The following is a 16,647-nucleotide window of genomic DNA, read 5'->3' as shown; positions in this document are numbered from 1 at the left end:
TGAATAGACAAGCTTAAATCGGGCCTAAGCACGCCCCTACAATTGGCACAAATCATGATTGTTATTGATCACCGTTACTTAAACGTTCTCTCAACATGTCAGCTACACATCTGTACATTTAAGCCATGAACGTTATATATTGATGTACATATGGTTCTGAGAAGCAGTACAACTACAAACTGCATTTTAATTTTGGTTTCAATTCTTAAGCACTAAAAATCCACCATTTGTGTTGTTTTTTACAGATTTTTCTAGATTTGTTAAGTAGACATATCTAGATTTGTTTGAGGTTTTTAAATAAAACCAAATGTTATAACTTCTTTCTATCCACACGCGCGCGCACACACGCACGCACGCACGCACGCACGCACGCAGAATACTCTCTAGTCAGAATGGTGGTCCCCCGGACAAAACCAGTTGAAAACCCCTGCCATAGACTATAAAGAGTGCAGAACATGTCAAAGTTTACCTCCTCCATGTTAGCAGATTGAACATGGGCCAAACTAAAAGTAAAGTATATGTCAAAGGATTTTTTTCCTCAAAGATGGTTTCCGTCAATGTCGTTGTACAATGTATGAAAAATAAAATCACACCTGCTAAGTAAATCATTCAAACACATAACCCACACAGGTGAACAATAATAAAGAAAATTCAGCTACCTTTAATGACATTTTTTTTAAAACAGACGCACAGATTGACCAGTTCGTATGACCCTTACCATTTATTTACATTGTATTTGTTCTCGATTTCTAATAAACTAATAAAAATAAGTACTAATACCTAAGATGTTTAGATATACAAACCGTAAAATAAGCAGCTATTTGACCAGATAATACATCTTATTCAGAGAGAATTGTAATGAAAGGCTCAGTTCATTGAAAAAGCTCTCACCTGTCCGAGATGAGTTTCATAAATGCAGATAGTCTTACCTACTGATAATGTTAATTGTTGTTATCATCTGTTTTAGCCTTTCACCCATATACTTTCCAAACAGTGACATTGAAAACTTCTATAACATATCCTGAAACAGACTTTTGTTATGTCACAACTTTACCCCCACCACTTCTGACTTCAACATAGATTGACAGACGTGCAGGCTCACGCACTCCCTCGCTGCAGAAAGCTGACAAAAGAAAGAAAAGCTTGAAAAAGGAGTGGAGAACCAGGATGACCGTGCCCTCCTCTGCTGGACATGAAGGCTCACCGAATGGTTTTATGAGAATAAAAAGTATATCAATTATATGCTGTAGCCTTGACAGTCACAAGACTTCAACTATACTGATGACCCAGACTGACCATCAGCAAGCGAAATGGTGGGACCCTGCTACCATGGCTCAATCCCCCTACTGTGCATGTCGAAAACATGTACAGAGCACATAGAAAGCGATCACAGGTAGTCATTTACTCATTAAGTCAACGTCGAGTCATTATTATACTGCACTCTGTAGGGATTGGCTGATATATAGACCACATCACTCGTCTTGCACAAAGTGGAAGGAGGAAGATATATAATATGATTGGAATTTAGTAGACAAATAACTCCCTCATTTCAAGTCAATTACAAATATAAAACGTATTTGTTTTCTTGTAAGTTTATCAAAGCTGCTAGTGGGTTTAGGCTAAATAAACAAAAGTAAAAATAAAATAAAAATCTGTACAATTTTTTGACATCTTTACAAAAAATGATGCTTTCCTGCAAACTCTCATCAGAACAGGTATCTTCGACATGAGTCTGATCCACACCGACACTCCACTCGAATCCTCTTCTTTGGCGAGCTCGGGAGCCCCGCTAGACTGAAACTGGAGTCCATTTTGGTGCTTTCTGTATCAACTGGATCAACTGGAATTAAAACAGATGCCGGAAAGGGTTCAGTTGAAGAGGCAACTTTTATTGAATGTTAAAAAGAACAGTGATTCGTGTGTATGAACAAGGATGGTGTTCAAATTTTAGTAACCACTCTTATGTAGGGTTAATTGTAAATTAAATTTGATGCAATTTTTCTTTAATGTGGCTGAAAATATGAAAATGTTTCCCCATATTCTCTCATGATGGGCAAATCTGCATCTGAGCCTGTGTCCTCGCCATCCTTGTTGCTCTTTAAAAGTGACGGCTTGTGTAAGTTTGTTGCAGTGTTTCCGTTCCATTCGAATATGAGAGCGCATTCATTATTTTGTGTTCTGATTATGTGTTCAAGATTAAAGATAATGCATTTAATGTGGCTACAAATAAGCTCTGTTGCAGGTTTTTTCTTTAAGGTGTGGGGGATTTGGGGTGCGTGAAACCGGTCGGGATGTAGAAGGGTGTGCGTGGCCTAAAATGTTTGGGAACTGCTGATTTAGAGCAATTCCATTTTAAATATTATAATCACTCATAATGATGATATTTTTATAATGGGGATAGCAAAGCCTTTGAAGAGCTTTAAAACCATTGCTCTGTGACCTATATTAAGGGAGATATGACCAGTCAAAGGCAGAGTCCTAAAACGTTCCAACTTTGTTATGCCATATCTTCCTTAATTAGGATGCTAATATATTTATTAATGAGAAAGAACTAAAACAAAAAACCATTTCACTCTTCTCCTTACCCCACGTTTTTGAGGGCTATCTTGTCTCTTGAAACAGAGTTACAAGGGGTAGTGGTTGAATCTTCTACCACAATTTGGGACAGCAATTCAAGAAGCTGTTAAATCATCAGTAGTTGTGGCGGGAACCCAACATGTTATCAGTAGTCTTCGATGTAAATAAACCCCACAAGAAGTTACATCTAAACTAATGCAGGTAAATCAAATGAATCACCAGGTTAATGTTTCCCTGCCCTCCCTCTGTACTATGGCAATAATGGTGTAGCACAATGACATTTGTCATTCATCCAATGGAAACTAAAAAGCTTGGATGCTCAGCATTATTTCACTTATAATCAGATGCACACTGCCATACGCTACTTAAATTAAGTGCATTGTGTATCTTCAAAGAGGGAGGTGTGACATGAACTCATGTCATATCTTGCAGACCTTACTTTTCTAAAACCTTAAAATTGTTTCATATTTGCTCTCACAAATTTTCCCTCACACATACAGATACATACTGACAATACTTGATTCTAAGTCATAAAGCGCTGCTGAAACCCTGATACTTACTTTGCATTTTGTAGTCAAAGGTGAGCTCTTCTCCTGCCCGAATAGCCCGTGTTGAAAATAAAGCAATTCTTGGGAGCCTCTCATCAATGTTATCAATGAACACATTGAAAACCTGCAGGTTGGGATTACACTGTAAAAAGAGGATAACACATGTCAGGAGTCTGTGCTTCAGAATAACAAATAGGGCTGCACACAATTAAGAAAACATGCAATATCATTGTTGAATAATGGGATGACGATATGACTTGCTATAAATAATCAAATGCTTAAGTATACAGTGTTAAAGTCTTTCTGCTCTGGATTCACTGCAAACATATACACCATACAGTAAGTGGTCTATGCAGACACTGAAAAGAGGGTAGAAGAGAGTAGAGGGTGCACAGCCTGGTCACAGCGCCACCAACTCTCCTTACTGCTCCTCTCTGTGTCTCTGCCATTCGCGCCGCCATCTCCTCCAACTCTCAATACATTGACTTAGTTTACAAATTCTGTTGTTATTACCCTGTCTGAGTTTACACATGTGTCCGATCTCACTGTTTGTGTGTGTGAGAGAGTGAAAGAGAGCAAGTGAGGAAGCGAGAGCAGTGTGTGCGCTGTTTCCCCTCATGATCTTGGATTATCATAAATCAGCTACACAATACTTTTAAATAATCAACAACTAATAGTGATGAATTTGACCAGGGACAAAGCTGATCACTAGAAGTTTCCAAAAAATGTTGTCAGGCGGAGGCAGAGTTTTCATGTAAGAAGCAACCTTCATTACCTGGAGGATGTACTTTGCCAATGCCCAGCATTTCCACCCCTAGAAGTTTTGTTTACTTGTGTGTGCCAGGACAGGAGGAATCTGATCCAATTGGGTCCCCCTCAAGTTTTTAGTGTATGTGAGTCATTTATTAAAGCACGGTCAGAGGATCTAAAATCTTCTTTAGAAATTGATTAATTAATTAACAGATACTTGTGTAAAACTGTGAATCAATACATATATGTGAGGTCAATTTAGCAGCTGCCTTCCAAGCTGCCAGCAGTATACTCTGTGCACTGTTTAAAGACACTTACGCTATGGTTGACAAAGTGGGAGATGTTGCCTAGATGAGCCGCATCGACTGTGTACACATCCTCCACATAGTCCAGGTCAAACAGGTATGTAGATCCTTGGCGGTCGTACACGTGACCCCTCCTCTCTGCTTCATCTGTTGTGATAATCTGAAGGAAACATTACATTAGGGGATAATAGTGGAACCACTGCTTTGAGGTCATATGCCAACACAATAAATTGGCAAATAAGCAAAAAAATAAAAAAAGAATCACTTAAACTATTTACTTAACCAAATTGTCAGTGAAGACGATCTTATATTTTTTAATATTAGAACTGATTTAACATAACCACTGTGTTTTTAAATTTTAAATTAGCTTTTGATTTTCACATTTAGAAGCAATTACAGTCATTCATCCCAAAATTTGTATTGTTGCTAGTTAACAACAAAGACGAACAAGCAAAGAGAACTGCGAAATTGGAGGTACCTGCAAAAATGTCATTTAGCTAGTGAAAAGTTGTCAACTAGTTGCATCTATCCAGTAATGATAGGGGAAAGATATGATTTGTCTCTTCTGGTGCCCTAGCCAGTCAATCCATATACGCTAAAATGGCATCAAAATGCCTATAAATTATGACTAACCAGTGTCTCAGCAACCCCAGTCCTCCACCCCCGTGTCCCCAGTACAATGGACTATTCCAGGTGTTAAAAAATATATATATATATATATATATATATATATATATATATATATATATAATTTTTTGGGGGGAAACCAACAATTTAGTAGCACTTAAATGGAACTTAATTATAGCACTTTGTAGTTTTGAAGAAATCGTACTTTCTTGATTCCTGTTGTTCTGGGTTTGTACCGTTGAATGCACTTATTGGATAATAGCGTCAGTTAAATGAAATGTAATGTGATGGACTATGGCCCATTGTATTGCAGGTGTCCCTCAGAACACCCCCCCCGATTATTTGAAAATAATACACTACAGGATATTATTAAGATAATCATGCAGGAGGGAGGAAGCAAGGACCAATGGATCTCAGAAAACACGAAAGCAGGTTTAACGAAGTCTGGTCAACTCCACAGGAAACACTGACTTTAGATGTCTATCAATGACAAGATGCATAAGGCCAAACAGTTCAAAATGATTTGACAGAATACATTTGCCTACCTCTCCTACATACTCCATAACAAATGTGTTCTTCCTGATATGCTGCAGTGTGCGGACACCCCATCCTCGGCCGTTCTCTGTCTTAAAGATGCACAGGTCAAACTGGATGCCCCTCTGTACCAGTCTGTTAGGACAATCAAGGCCACAGCTGCATTGGGAGTTACACTCATATATGGGCTGTCCTGCCCGGATCCGGACCTGCCCCTTATAGTTGTAGGCCATACGGTGCAAAGAGGCCCCAGGGCAGCAGCCATTAACCGGCTCCTCTAAACAGTTCTTACACTCACAACCAACAGCCATCTCATCTAACACAATGCCCTGGCCTACTTTGTAGTTGTTAATGTAGGTAAAGTTTTTTGGAGGCCCCTCAAGGTCCACATCATTAATGACGAAAATGCGACCTGGGTGGTTCCGAGTCTGATTCAAATGGGTCTCCCAGAGCTGCAGACTCTTACGGAGTTTGGCTTTCTGGAGGAGGATTGAGGTGACTTCCTTATCCAGCTTTTTAGGGATGCAGCGTCGCTTGTGGCGCCTCAGTTCCTGATCAAGGTCCTGATGGAACTGCTTTATCAGTTTGGGGCATTTGAGGTTCTTCTTGGGTTCCCAACTATTATCTGACTCTGGGAACCCCCTCCATTTAACCAGATAGAATTCCTCCTCCTGAAAAACACAAATTTGATTAGGAGCAGAGACTGAATTTTTACAGTTTATACATCTTTTACCATCTCAACACAGTGAACAGATATCTAAGCTCCATTGTTTTGACAATCAACAGCCCCACGTCATCACAACAGGTTTTATGTTTAAAATAAGATTATTAAATATTATTACACAATTTATCTTTCACTGTTTCCTCCAATAAGTTCACCAGCATGTCTTTCTGTCCATGCCGCTGAACTTTGTGGTGTTGGTGTTTACCTGAAACGGAAGTGATTCACTGTATTGCGCACGCTCCAGTAATCTAAGGAATAAAGCATAGACTTCAGAATAATCGTGATTTCGATATTGTCCAAAATAATCGTGATTATGATTTTTTCCATAATCAAGCGGCCCTACCTTTACGTTTAACCAAGTGTTTTTAATCTCTAATCATTTTAGCCGGTAATAAATTGGGTCTGCATGCGGTTTTGGGTCAGTACAGCTCCACAGCAGAAACCTTTAGATTCTGATAAGTCACACAATACGATGTTATTGTTGTATTCCTCCTCAAATTTTTATATATTTATCCTATACCTCCGGTCAGATTCTGCGATCCGTTGGCAACCCCATCGCATCGTGTCTTTGTGTTTCACATCGTGATTAGCGACTGCCAATTGAATGCTGACTTTGCTCCAATCTGGGGCATTTGTCAGCAATCTGTACAACCAGTTGGCGAATGGGAAAAATGTACTTACTTGTGTGGTGTGAATAAGGTTTTACATTCTTAAATCTTCAACAATTGTCTTTCCATGCTTACAAAAATGCAGATCAGTCAATTTTCTTGCAGAAACAAAAAGGTGAACCAATGTCAATCAGCACTATGTGATATCGGAGAGTTGGTGGACTAGTGGCAGAAACTTGGACTCTGGTTCGTCTCTGGTTCGACTCCACGGAGAGACAACAAAAGACGAACCTGGATTGATCTGTCGAAGAATCCAAGAGGATTCTCCCTACCCTGTCTAGTGCCCCTGAGCAAGGCACCTTACTCCCCAAACATCTGCTCCCCGTGCGCCGTACATGGCTGCTTACTGCTCTGTGTGTCCTGCACCAGATGGGTCAAAAGCAGAGATTAAATTTCCCTACCGGCATGAGTGTGCCTTTGCATGTACTAGATTTTTACTTTGACTATGCTCACAATAGGCTGCAGTGTCAAGCCAGAAAACTCACATTTCTACCAAACTTGAAATGCCAAACAGAATAATTTACTGCACACAACAGCACATAAGATCCAGACTTCCTGCTAGAACACTGACTTACCAGACTTGCAGATTCATGATACAAGGGATGATTCACAAGTCAGATGCCTTGTACCTTGGGATACTAACTTTACGATTTACTTTGACATAAACTGTTAAGAAATTATTTGTTGTTTGATGCATAGTAAGCTACTGAAAGCACATCATCACAATGTGTAAATCTGCAGACTTCTGCAGTAATACAAGTATTCAGAGAAGTTCAACATAGGGAAAATGTCTTCAGGCAAAAGTCTGGAAAATAGCAATGTCAAACTAGCATTAACATCTAATGCAATTTATATAACAGATGTATCAACCTCTTTGTGTAGTCAACAACTGTCAAGTTAAATAAGCTATAATGCATTAACACAAATTTATACAACACTCAGTTTTCACATTTAAATGGATAGATCATTAATAAGTAGGGGAGAGCGGGGTAATGTGGGACATTTACATTTACATTTGCTCCCCTCTAGGCGAGCTAAAATGATATATCAGTCAAATGTACACGGGGTAAAGTGGTCCACTTAATTTTGTCCACTTTAAAACTACCATAACAACACATGTTGTAATAGTTAAAATCCTGACAGCTATATTGACAACCACTACATTACATTACATTACATTTCATTTAGCTGACGCTTTATACACTAATATCGGACAGAATCATGGGGTTTGGTCAATTAAGCACATTTATGATTATTATGATTCATGTGATCTCTTGCACACCCTAGCTTACCGGCACATTATTTCTCTGTCCAATTGGCAGGGACAGGTATATTGTTTTTCTCTGCGTATTCAAATGCCAGTTCACGGCACTTAACTGAAGCAAGGCCATGGAACTGGTCAGCTAGTTGTTTCAAGTGTTTGGCAAGCTCCTCCTCCATCTCATCTGTGGATATTCTCTTTACCTCAGCTACTGGCCCCCAGGCTACTGATTTTACTTTCCCTTTCTCTTTATGAATCTTTCGAGGGTTGTCTTATCAATATTTCTATCCTTTCCAGCTTTTCTTAAGGACTTCTTTCCTTACATGACCTCAGCGGCTGCACTCTTCATCTCTGCGAGGGGTGTTTGGCCCCAGGTTGTCTTCCTGGTGTATAGTTTCTTGGCATGATGGCTTTTCTACAATGTTTATGACATTAAAACTAAAACATACAGTATATATAATGTAATATAACACTAGAATATGTTTAAGACTAAACTTAACTTGTGCTTCATGGTGGGGTAAAGAGAGACACTGTCTCACTTTACCCCACAGCATTTGTCCCACTTTACCCCACAGCCACCATTTTAGAAAAAACAACATCTCTTACCAATTCAGGCTAATCTTCAGCTAGCATCAATCACATGGTTCATATGTTGGAAGTTCATCAACATGTATGATATAAGTTTTTTACCTGATTTAATTTGTTTTGACACAACAGTTGATTAAGCTCAAAGCAAGAAAATTTACTTTTACATGCAAAAAACATGCAAAAAAACTTGTCCTGGCTGTGTGTGTCTTGTGAAAAACATACTTTCCACAGCACCAGCACCAACGTCTCCTTCATAGCAAGGGGGGAATGGATGGGGCTTGAAAAAACATAATGGTCAAATGACCACAAATGTGATCCGTTGCCTAGATACAGGGGCTATCTCACATTACCCGATGTCCCACATTAACCCACTATCCCCTACTAAATAAATGGTCCTTTCTCACTTTTTTTTGTAAGCGCAAAGAGGGATGGTTCCCCTAAAACTGAAAATGCACCCATTATCTACTAAACACTATGCGATGGAGGGGTGGGTGAGGTTTTGAGTCCACAAAACCCTTTATGAGTCTAAGTTTCAGCCAAAGTGACCTCTTCTTCAGATGTAAAAAAAAAAATGCGTACATAGAGCTTGTGTGGTGTCATCAAAGTGTCTGCAACCCCAAACATTCATATTCGACTCGAAACAAGGTCATTTATACCAAGTTTTGAGCCTAAACAACTAAACAAAATGTAAATAAAATAACCACATACAACCAAAACAATAAATAAAATGGAGTCTCTGGTTCCGTTAACAAAAATTGCTAAAATATGAATTATTTCACACAGGATATATATATTATCATCTCGGTAAACTTGATGGGATGGTTATGATTTCATGAGTTTATAGGTTTGTATTACATTAGGTTAGTATTTCAGCGTTTCCTCCAAGATGGTGTGTGTGTGTGTGTGTGTATGTGTGTGTGTGTGTGTGTGTTCATCTCTGTTGCTCATCGCACACAAACTGACCATCACATTTATTGAAGTATTTAGCGAAGGTGTTGGATCGTAAATCCAGGTCGTTCCAGTCACTTGAACCCTGATGTCCTGGCTGTGTGTGTCTTGTGTTGAGTGTGGCAAGTGAACTATCTTGAACTAAATGTTGGGACGTCTAGGTCAATGCCTCTTGCTGTCTCTACATGCTGTGCCTCATGACTGCAGGTCACTTTGAGAGAAAACTGAACCCAGCATCACTACAGGTCAAGCAATCAAATGCACTCATAATCCTAATAATGCTGATAATAATCATGGTCTAGTAGCAGAAACTTGGACTATGGGCAGAGAAGGTCTCTGGTTCGTCTCTGGTTCGACTCCACGGAGAGACAACAAAAAGACGAACCTGGATTGATCTGTCCAAAAATCCAAGAGTCTCCCTACCCTGTCTAGTGCCCCTGAGCAAGGCACCTTACTCCCCCAACATCTAATCCTTGAGCGCCGTACATGATCGCTCACTGCTCTGTGTGTCCTGCACCAGATGGGTCAAAAGCAGAGATTAAATTTCCCTACCTGCATGAGTGTGCCTTTGCATGTCTGTGCATGTGTTTGGGACTAATAAATGCATCTTAATCTAATTATAATACCATACCTTAGTCTTCTTGTAGTCACAGAGGAACTCGACCTCATACTCATTGACGTTGGTTCTGTTCACCCCAAGCTGTTTACAGTGGAGCCTCTCTGTGCGACATAGGTCCTCCAGCTCATCCCAGGACATCTTACATGGCACTCTGCAATCTGACACAGCCACTCCATTTAACCAAGTTAGTGTAAAATGCACGGTGGCTATAGCAAAATACACTCAGTAGGCATTTGGTTTAAACTGGAACTCTTTACTGCTGGAACTGTCAAACCAAATCAAGAGAAAGTACTGCCTTTTGATTTAATAGAAATACTCACAAGGGGCTGGAACCACATAAAATGAAAGTGAATTGGAGGCACAGATTTGTTACTGCTATTTTCCGGCATATAGTCGTGGACAGCTGGACTGGACTCCCATCACATACTCACTTATTCTCTTTTTTTGTCTGTCTGTCTCTCTCTCACATCGTATCTCTCTCTCATTGTGATACTGAACAGTAAAGATGTGACACTACTACTCTATTATTACTGATGGTAGTATTGGTGCTGCAACATTTTTTACATATAACCTTATTACATCCAAAAGTATAAATGTTGTTATATTAGTGGTGTAACCCATATATACATATAACATATAGCACCATTTAAACCGGTATTTGGCACTGCAGGGCGCGGGCCGGTTGTTGGGTATAGTCTTGCCCGCTAACACACAGTCTGCTCCGACGCTGATGAACTGACTTCACTTCAATATCTCTCAGTTAGTTCGCATGCTGCTAGAAATGGTCGAAACAAACGGCGGAGAGTTAGCTTACAAAGGAGACTAAGTTAAACTGCACAAGTTAGTGAGGACTACTAACTAGTCTTCCTGCAGTCACCATGATACAGTCTCACCGCTCTGTATATGTTCCGTCAGCTCGACGACAAGAGAGCGTACATAGTCGATGTCTGTAAAGAGACTTTACCTAAACCGAAAGATATAGAACGCCAGATAAGCCCATGATGTTATATAAAGTCGGAAAATAGAACGCTTTAGTTACCTTTCAAATCTTCCGCCATGTTTACCACACAGCCGCCAAAATAGAACAGCTCATACTGGTGGGAAGGATCCTGCCGCAGAATTAACTGGAGCGGCTGCTTATTGGACGAGCGTCATCTGTCAACCCTCTTATTGGCCCAGAGGGAGTCAGGAGGTTGGCCGGAAGACAATAGATGTCGTACGAGCTAGTCACATTCACCAAGAAGTTAGGAAGCTGTCGTAGTTGTGAAAAGTACGCCCGCTGTAGCACGCCACTAGAGACCCGGATGTGAAGTTCATATCCTTCATCCTGTAGACCAGCGTTCCTCAACCTTTTTTGCACTACGGACCGGTTGGATGTCAGACAATATTTCCACGGACCGGTCTTTAAGGTGTGGCTTCAGGGCCTCACTACGGAGACCCTCTGGTATGACCACTGGTGACATCGTTAGATGAAAATGAATTAAAGAATTGTTAATACGCAGCCTCAAATTAATTATTACGTGTAATGTTAGCAGCAAGACGGAGACGGACGGATACCAAAGCTCCATCACGCAGACCTGTGCGCTTTGGAGAAAATTTTTTGTTAATTCAAATTAAAAATTAATTCGTTAAGTACTAAAATTCCACCGATGTCACTATGACCGTATGTGGCGGTAATTTCGGCTGGCTGCAGTCACAGCAGAAAACTCTGCTTCGCACAGATATGATGGCAACAGCGTTTTTATTGCTGTTGTGGCCGTAACTTTAATCCAGAACACCTGCTGAGTTGTTTTCTCGAACATACTTTTAAGGCGGCCGTCATTTGCGATCTCCAGCAGCTGATCTTCTTCTTGCATAGACATGCTGGATTCACCTGGTTTGTTGACAAATGGGTCCGGCAAATACCGTGTGGGTTTGTGTTTAGCGAAAAAGTCACGTGACCGAGACAAGCGTCTTGACTGCGTAAAGCATGAGTCATAACGGAGAGGATCCGGTCATTTTTCAAAATAAAACACCGTTCAGAATCAGATAATAAATAAAACAGAAATAATGTAAGTTGATGCGGCTTTCGGTGCGGCTCGGTACCAAATGGTCCACGGCCCGGGGGTTGGGGACCACAGATTTTGATCTTTAATTAAAATTATCACATGTATAAAATTTAACCTTTAACTTAAATTAAATCCTTAATGTTGAATCCATGTGAAAATCAATAATATTGACACAGATTTGTTAATTGCTTTAATTGTGTATGGATTCTGTTAAATTATCATTATAGAGAACGCTCTTATTGTTTTACGGTAGCACTATTGCCCGTTTGTTAGAGATGTTACGGTATCTGTTTGTATCACGTGTGTTGTCAGTTGGTTCCCCATTACCTGCACTTAACGGATGAATAGAGCCGGTGTTCCAGTTTATCTGGTGGGCATGGCTTCTGGCGACATTCCAGATGTTGAGGCTGTTTTTCAGAGCCGGTGGCAGATTCATCATTTTCACAAAGCGCCTGTGTGTGAAGTGCGGTGATCTACTGAAGGTCTTGCTGAGATAAAAGTCCTACAAAAACCCTTCACGAGTTCATGTGTGTCAGCATCACGTTGAGACCGCAATATACATTCAAATGGTAAAAAAAAAGAAAAATAGTACAAAAACCTTGAACGGGATTCGAAACAGCAAGCTGAAACACTATAAGCTTCTAGCCTGATGACGATCTCACTACGCCACCGAGTCGCTGAAATTTGCATCGCGCGTTAGATAAATGTCTCATTCTTTGCTTTGTCAGCTGTATATCACCAGATGTGCTTTAAGGTAACTCCCATGTCATCTGGTGATAGTCCGTACACAGAATAAACGCTTTAAACGTAATACCAGGCTTTACAAATCTGACGCTCCTCTTCATAGGAGACACAGGGAGCATTGAAGAACACACACGCGTCACCAGCTCCACTCGAAGTGCTTTTGTTTGTCGCTGGTGATCATTACAACGCGCACACACCAAACAACAGGTACATGTAAACATCCCTCACATCAACAAGGCGGAAGCTCGAGCGGTGTTTTCATGAGTTAAGTTGGTGAACGTGCTCCTAATGGACGTGTGGAGCTTCACGTGTCCTCCTGTCGCTGCTGGTTAAAGTCAGCGGACGGGATTTTAAAAGATGTTCTCGATGATAAGGTTGTGCCATCGGAGAATGAAAACAACCCAACCGCTCATCACAGAACGGTGTGTTGGTTTTTCGTAGTTTCTGTAATGCAAGTGTTGTTTATCTGTGTGAAATCAACAGATGATCTGTTTTAAAATCTTTTAAAATCCCGTCCGCTGACTTTAACCAGCAGCGACAGGAGGACACGTGAAGCTCCACACGTCCATTAGAAGCACGTTCACCAACTTAACTCATGAAAACACCGGTCGAGCTTCCGCCTTGTTGATGTGAGGGATGTTTACATGTACCTGTTGTTTGGTGTGTGCGCGTTGTAATGATCACCAGCAACAAACAAAAGCACTTCGAGTGGAGCTGGTGACGCGTGTGGGTTCTTCAATGCTCCCTGTGTCTCCTATGAAGAGGAGCGTCAGATTTGTAAAGCCTGGTATTACGTTTAAAGCGTTTATTCTGTGTTCGGACTATCACCAGATGACATGGGCGTTACCTTAAAGCACATCTGGTGATATACAGCTGACAAAGCAAAGAATGAGACATTTATCTAACGCGCAATGCAAATTTCAGCGACTCTGTGGCGTAGTGAGATCGTCATCAGGCTAGAAGCTTATAGTGTTTCGGCTTGTTGTTTCGAATCCCGTTCAAGGTTTTTGTACTATTTTTCTTTTTTTTACCATTTGAATGTATATTGCGGTCTCAACGTGATGCTGACACGGACACATGAACTCGTGAAGGGTTTTTGTAGGATTTTTATTTCAGCAAGACCTTCAGTAGATCACCGCACTTCACACACAGGCGCTTTGTGAAAATGATGAATCTGCCACCGGCTCTGAAAAACAGCCTCAACATCTGGAATGTCGCCAGAAGCCATGCCCGCCAGTTAAACTGGAACACTGGTGTTTTAAAGCGACGTATTACGCGATGGCAAGAAGAAGCTTAAAGAAAGTGACGGGAAGCTAAGATGGCTAACCAAGCTACAGGAGCACCAGCACCCCAGCTGATATTCGACAGATCCGAAGAAAAATTCGACCTTTGGGAAACAAGATTCCTAAGCTGCATTCATATTCTGAAGTTAAAGGACACAATTTTAAGCGAACCAGATAAAGCGAGCGACGAAGACGGACGGAAGAATGCCGACTGCTACGCCGAGCTGGTAAGGTTAATAGATGACAAGAGCCTATCGCTAATAAGACACAAGGCTGCTGATGATGGCAGGAAAGCCCTGCGTATACTCAAAGAACATTGTTCTGGGAAGAGCAAGCCACGGATTATAAATATGTACACATCTCTAACCAAGCTTCGTATGGCAGACAGCGAGACTGTTACTGACTATTTAATTAGAGCAGAGAACATCATCACTGCATTAAGAGAAGCAGGAGAGACCATGAGTGATGGACTGATCGTGGCCATGGCGCTAAGCGGACTACCAGACTCGCTCAAGCCGCTAGCCGTACATGTGACGCAAAATGAAGACAGCGTCACGTTTGCAGACTTCAAAAGAAGACTACGTGTCTATGAGGAGTCAGAGAAAATGAAAATGACAGAACCAATCACAGATAATGTGATGAAAACATTTACAAGACAGGGTGGAGGCCACAGCAAGCCACACAGTGGCAGAAAAGAAGAAGATGCCAACATTACTTGCTACAAGTGTGGAATAAAGGGACACATGGCGAGAAAGTGTTACAGAAAAGTGTGGTGCGATTACTGTAAGAACAATACGCATGCAGAATCACTCTGTAAGAAAAAGGGGGGACAAGATGGAGTCAGAAAAGTTGCAGAGGAGCAAGATGACGACCAAGACCACCTCTTAATGGCCAAATATGTTAAGAGTGAAAGACCACCAGGTAACGTGAAAATGAAAGGCATCATGGTGGATGCAGGGGCGACTTCCCACATCGTGAATGACATCAACAAGTTCCAGAGCTTCGACAACTCGTTCCAGCCAGAGAGCCACTCAGTGGAGTTAGCAGATGGAAGCAAGTGCAGTGGAAGAGCAGAACAGAGAGGAACGGCGGTGATACATCTTCTAGACAGCACAGGACGACAACACACAGCGCAGCTACGAGATGCACTCTACATGCCATCGTATCCACACAACATCTTCCCAGTGGCAAGAGCAACAAATGGAGGAGCGACAATCACCTTCAAGAAGGGGAACAGTCGCATGATCACCAAGGATAGTAGCAGGTTTGATATTCATGAGAATGGAAATTTGTATTACTTACCAACTGTTGAGAAGGATGTTGATCAATGTAAAGTATGTCATGATATGCAAACATGGCATGAAATATTGGGTCATTGTAACTATGAAGATGTTAAAAGGTTGCAAAGTGTTGTGAAGGGCATGGAGATAAAGGGAGGTGCAGTAGGGTTGGACAAGTTATGTGATGTGTGTACACAGGGAAAGTTCACACAGACAAGAAATAGGGAGCCAGATAGGAAGGCAAAGAAGCCCCTAGAACTAGTCCACACTGACTTAGCCGGTCCCATGCGGACACCAAGCATAGAAGGACACAGATATGCACAGTCCTTTACAGACGACTACTCAGGCACTATGCTTGTATACTTTCTAAAGTCCAAGAGTGATACAGTGCGGGCCACAGAAAGATTCTTAGCTGACATAGCTCCTTATGGAGCAGTCAAGTGTATCCGTTCAGATAACGGCACTGAGTTTACAAGTCGAGACTTCCAGACACTGGTAACAAAAAATAGGATTAGACATGAGACGTCTGCTCCATACTCACCCCACCAAAATGGCACTGCAGAGAGAGGGTGGAGAACACTATGATATGAGCAGATGCCTGCTGATAGAAAGCGGGTTACCAGATAAGCTATGGAACTACGCTGTACAGACCTCAGCTTATGTGAGAAACAGATGTTACAGTAGGCGTAAAAAGAAAACGCCATACGAGCTATTCACTGGCAAGGTACCAGACATATCCAAATTACGAAAATTCCGATTGATGTGTTTTACCTACAAGCAAGAGAAAACCAAATTGGACTCCAGATGTGAGCAAGGTGTTTTCATAGGCTATGATAAAAACAGCCCAGCCTATCTAGTATACTATCCAGACACAGAGAGGGTCCAAAAGCACAGGTTGGTGAAATTCACCACTAAAACGACCAAAGAAAGGGAAACACAAACATTTGAGTCATATATAGAGTACGGGGATACACACTCTACTCTTGACAACAGTGAGGAGAATGTTGTTGATGAAAATGTGGAAAATGTACCCGGTCAGAGTGTTCAAAGTGATGTTAGTGAGACCTCACCTGAAAAGACTGAGTACAAACAGCCAGGTGAGGCCACACAGACTGTGATGAGAAGGTATCCACCGAGAACTAA

General features: G+C 41.2%; 1 protein-coding gene across 3 annotated transcripts; it reads right to left on the bottom strand.

Moving 5' to 3' along the window:
• Positions 1 to 641: 641 nt before the first annotated feature.
• On the bottom strand, positions 642 to 12,094 carry LOC133956699 (histone-lysine N-methyltransferase SUV39H1-like). 3 transcript variants are annotated; one of them, XM_062391960.1, is made up of 6 exons: positions 11,954 to 12,094; positions 10,162 to 10,307; positions 5,353 to 6,012; positions 4,194 to 4,340; positions 3,138 to 3,267; positions 642 to 1,840 (listed from the first exon to the last, which is right to left on the bottom strand). In XM_062391960.1, the coding sequence occupies exons 1-6, from the start codon at positions 12,009 to 12,011 to the stop codon at positions 1,707 to 1,709; spliced, it is 1,275 nt and encodes a 424-aa protein (XP_062247944.1). In that variant the 5' UTR covers positions 12,012 to 12,094; the 3' UTR covers positions 642 to 1,706. The 3 variants fall into 3 exon arrangements, with proteins under 3 accessions (XP_062247944.1, XP_062247945.1, XP_062247946.1); XM_062391961.1 differs by lacking the exon at positions 11,954 to 12,094 and adding an exon at positions 11,189 to 11,936; XM_062391962.1 differs by lacking the exon at positions 11,954 to 12,094 and adding an exon at positions 6,271 to 6,313 and having other exon boundaries at positions 10,162 to 10,297.
• Positions 12,095 to 16,647: the final 4,553 nt, after the last annotated feature.

The sequence above is a fragment of the Platichthys flesus genome, chromosome 7 (assembly GCF_949316205.1).
Source record: "Platichthys flesus chromosome 7, fPlaFle2.1, whole genome shotgun sequence".
NCBI lineage: Eukaryota > Metazoa > Chordata > Actinopteri > Pleuronectiformes > Pleuronectidae > Platichthys > Platichthys flesus.
This window is presented reverse-complemented; position numbering and strand designations above follow the sequence as displayed.

Bases quoted from the DNA above. Each gene is read 5' to 3' on its own strand.
- LOC133956699 (XM_062391960.1), bottom strand. From the start codon at position 12,011: ATGTCTATGCAAGAAGAAGATCAGCTGCTGGAGATCGCAAATGACGGC. The intron at 4,341-5,352 runs GTAGGCAAATGT...TGTTTCCTTCAG, and splicing joins TTATGGAGTATGTAGGAGAG to ATTATCACAACAGATGAAGC. The intron at 1,841-3,137 runs GTAAGTATCAGG...TTTTAATTCCAG, and splicing joins CTTTGACTACAAAATGCAAA to TTGATCCAGTTGATACAGAA.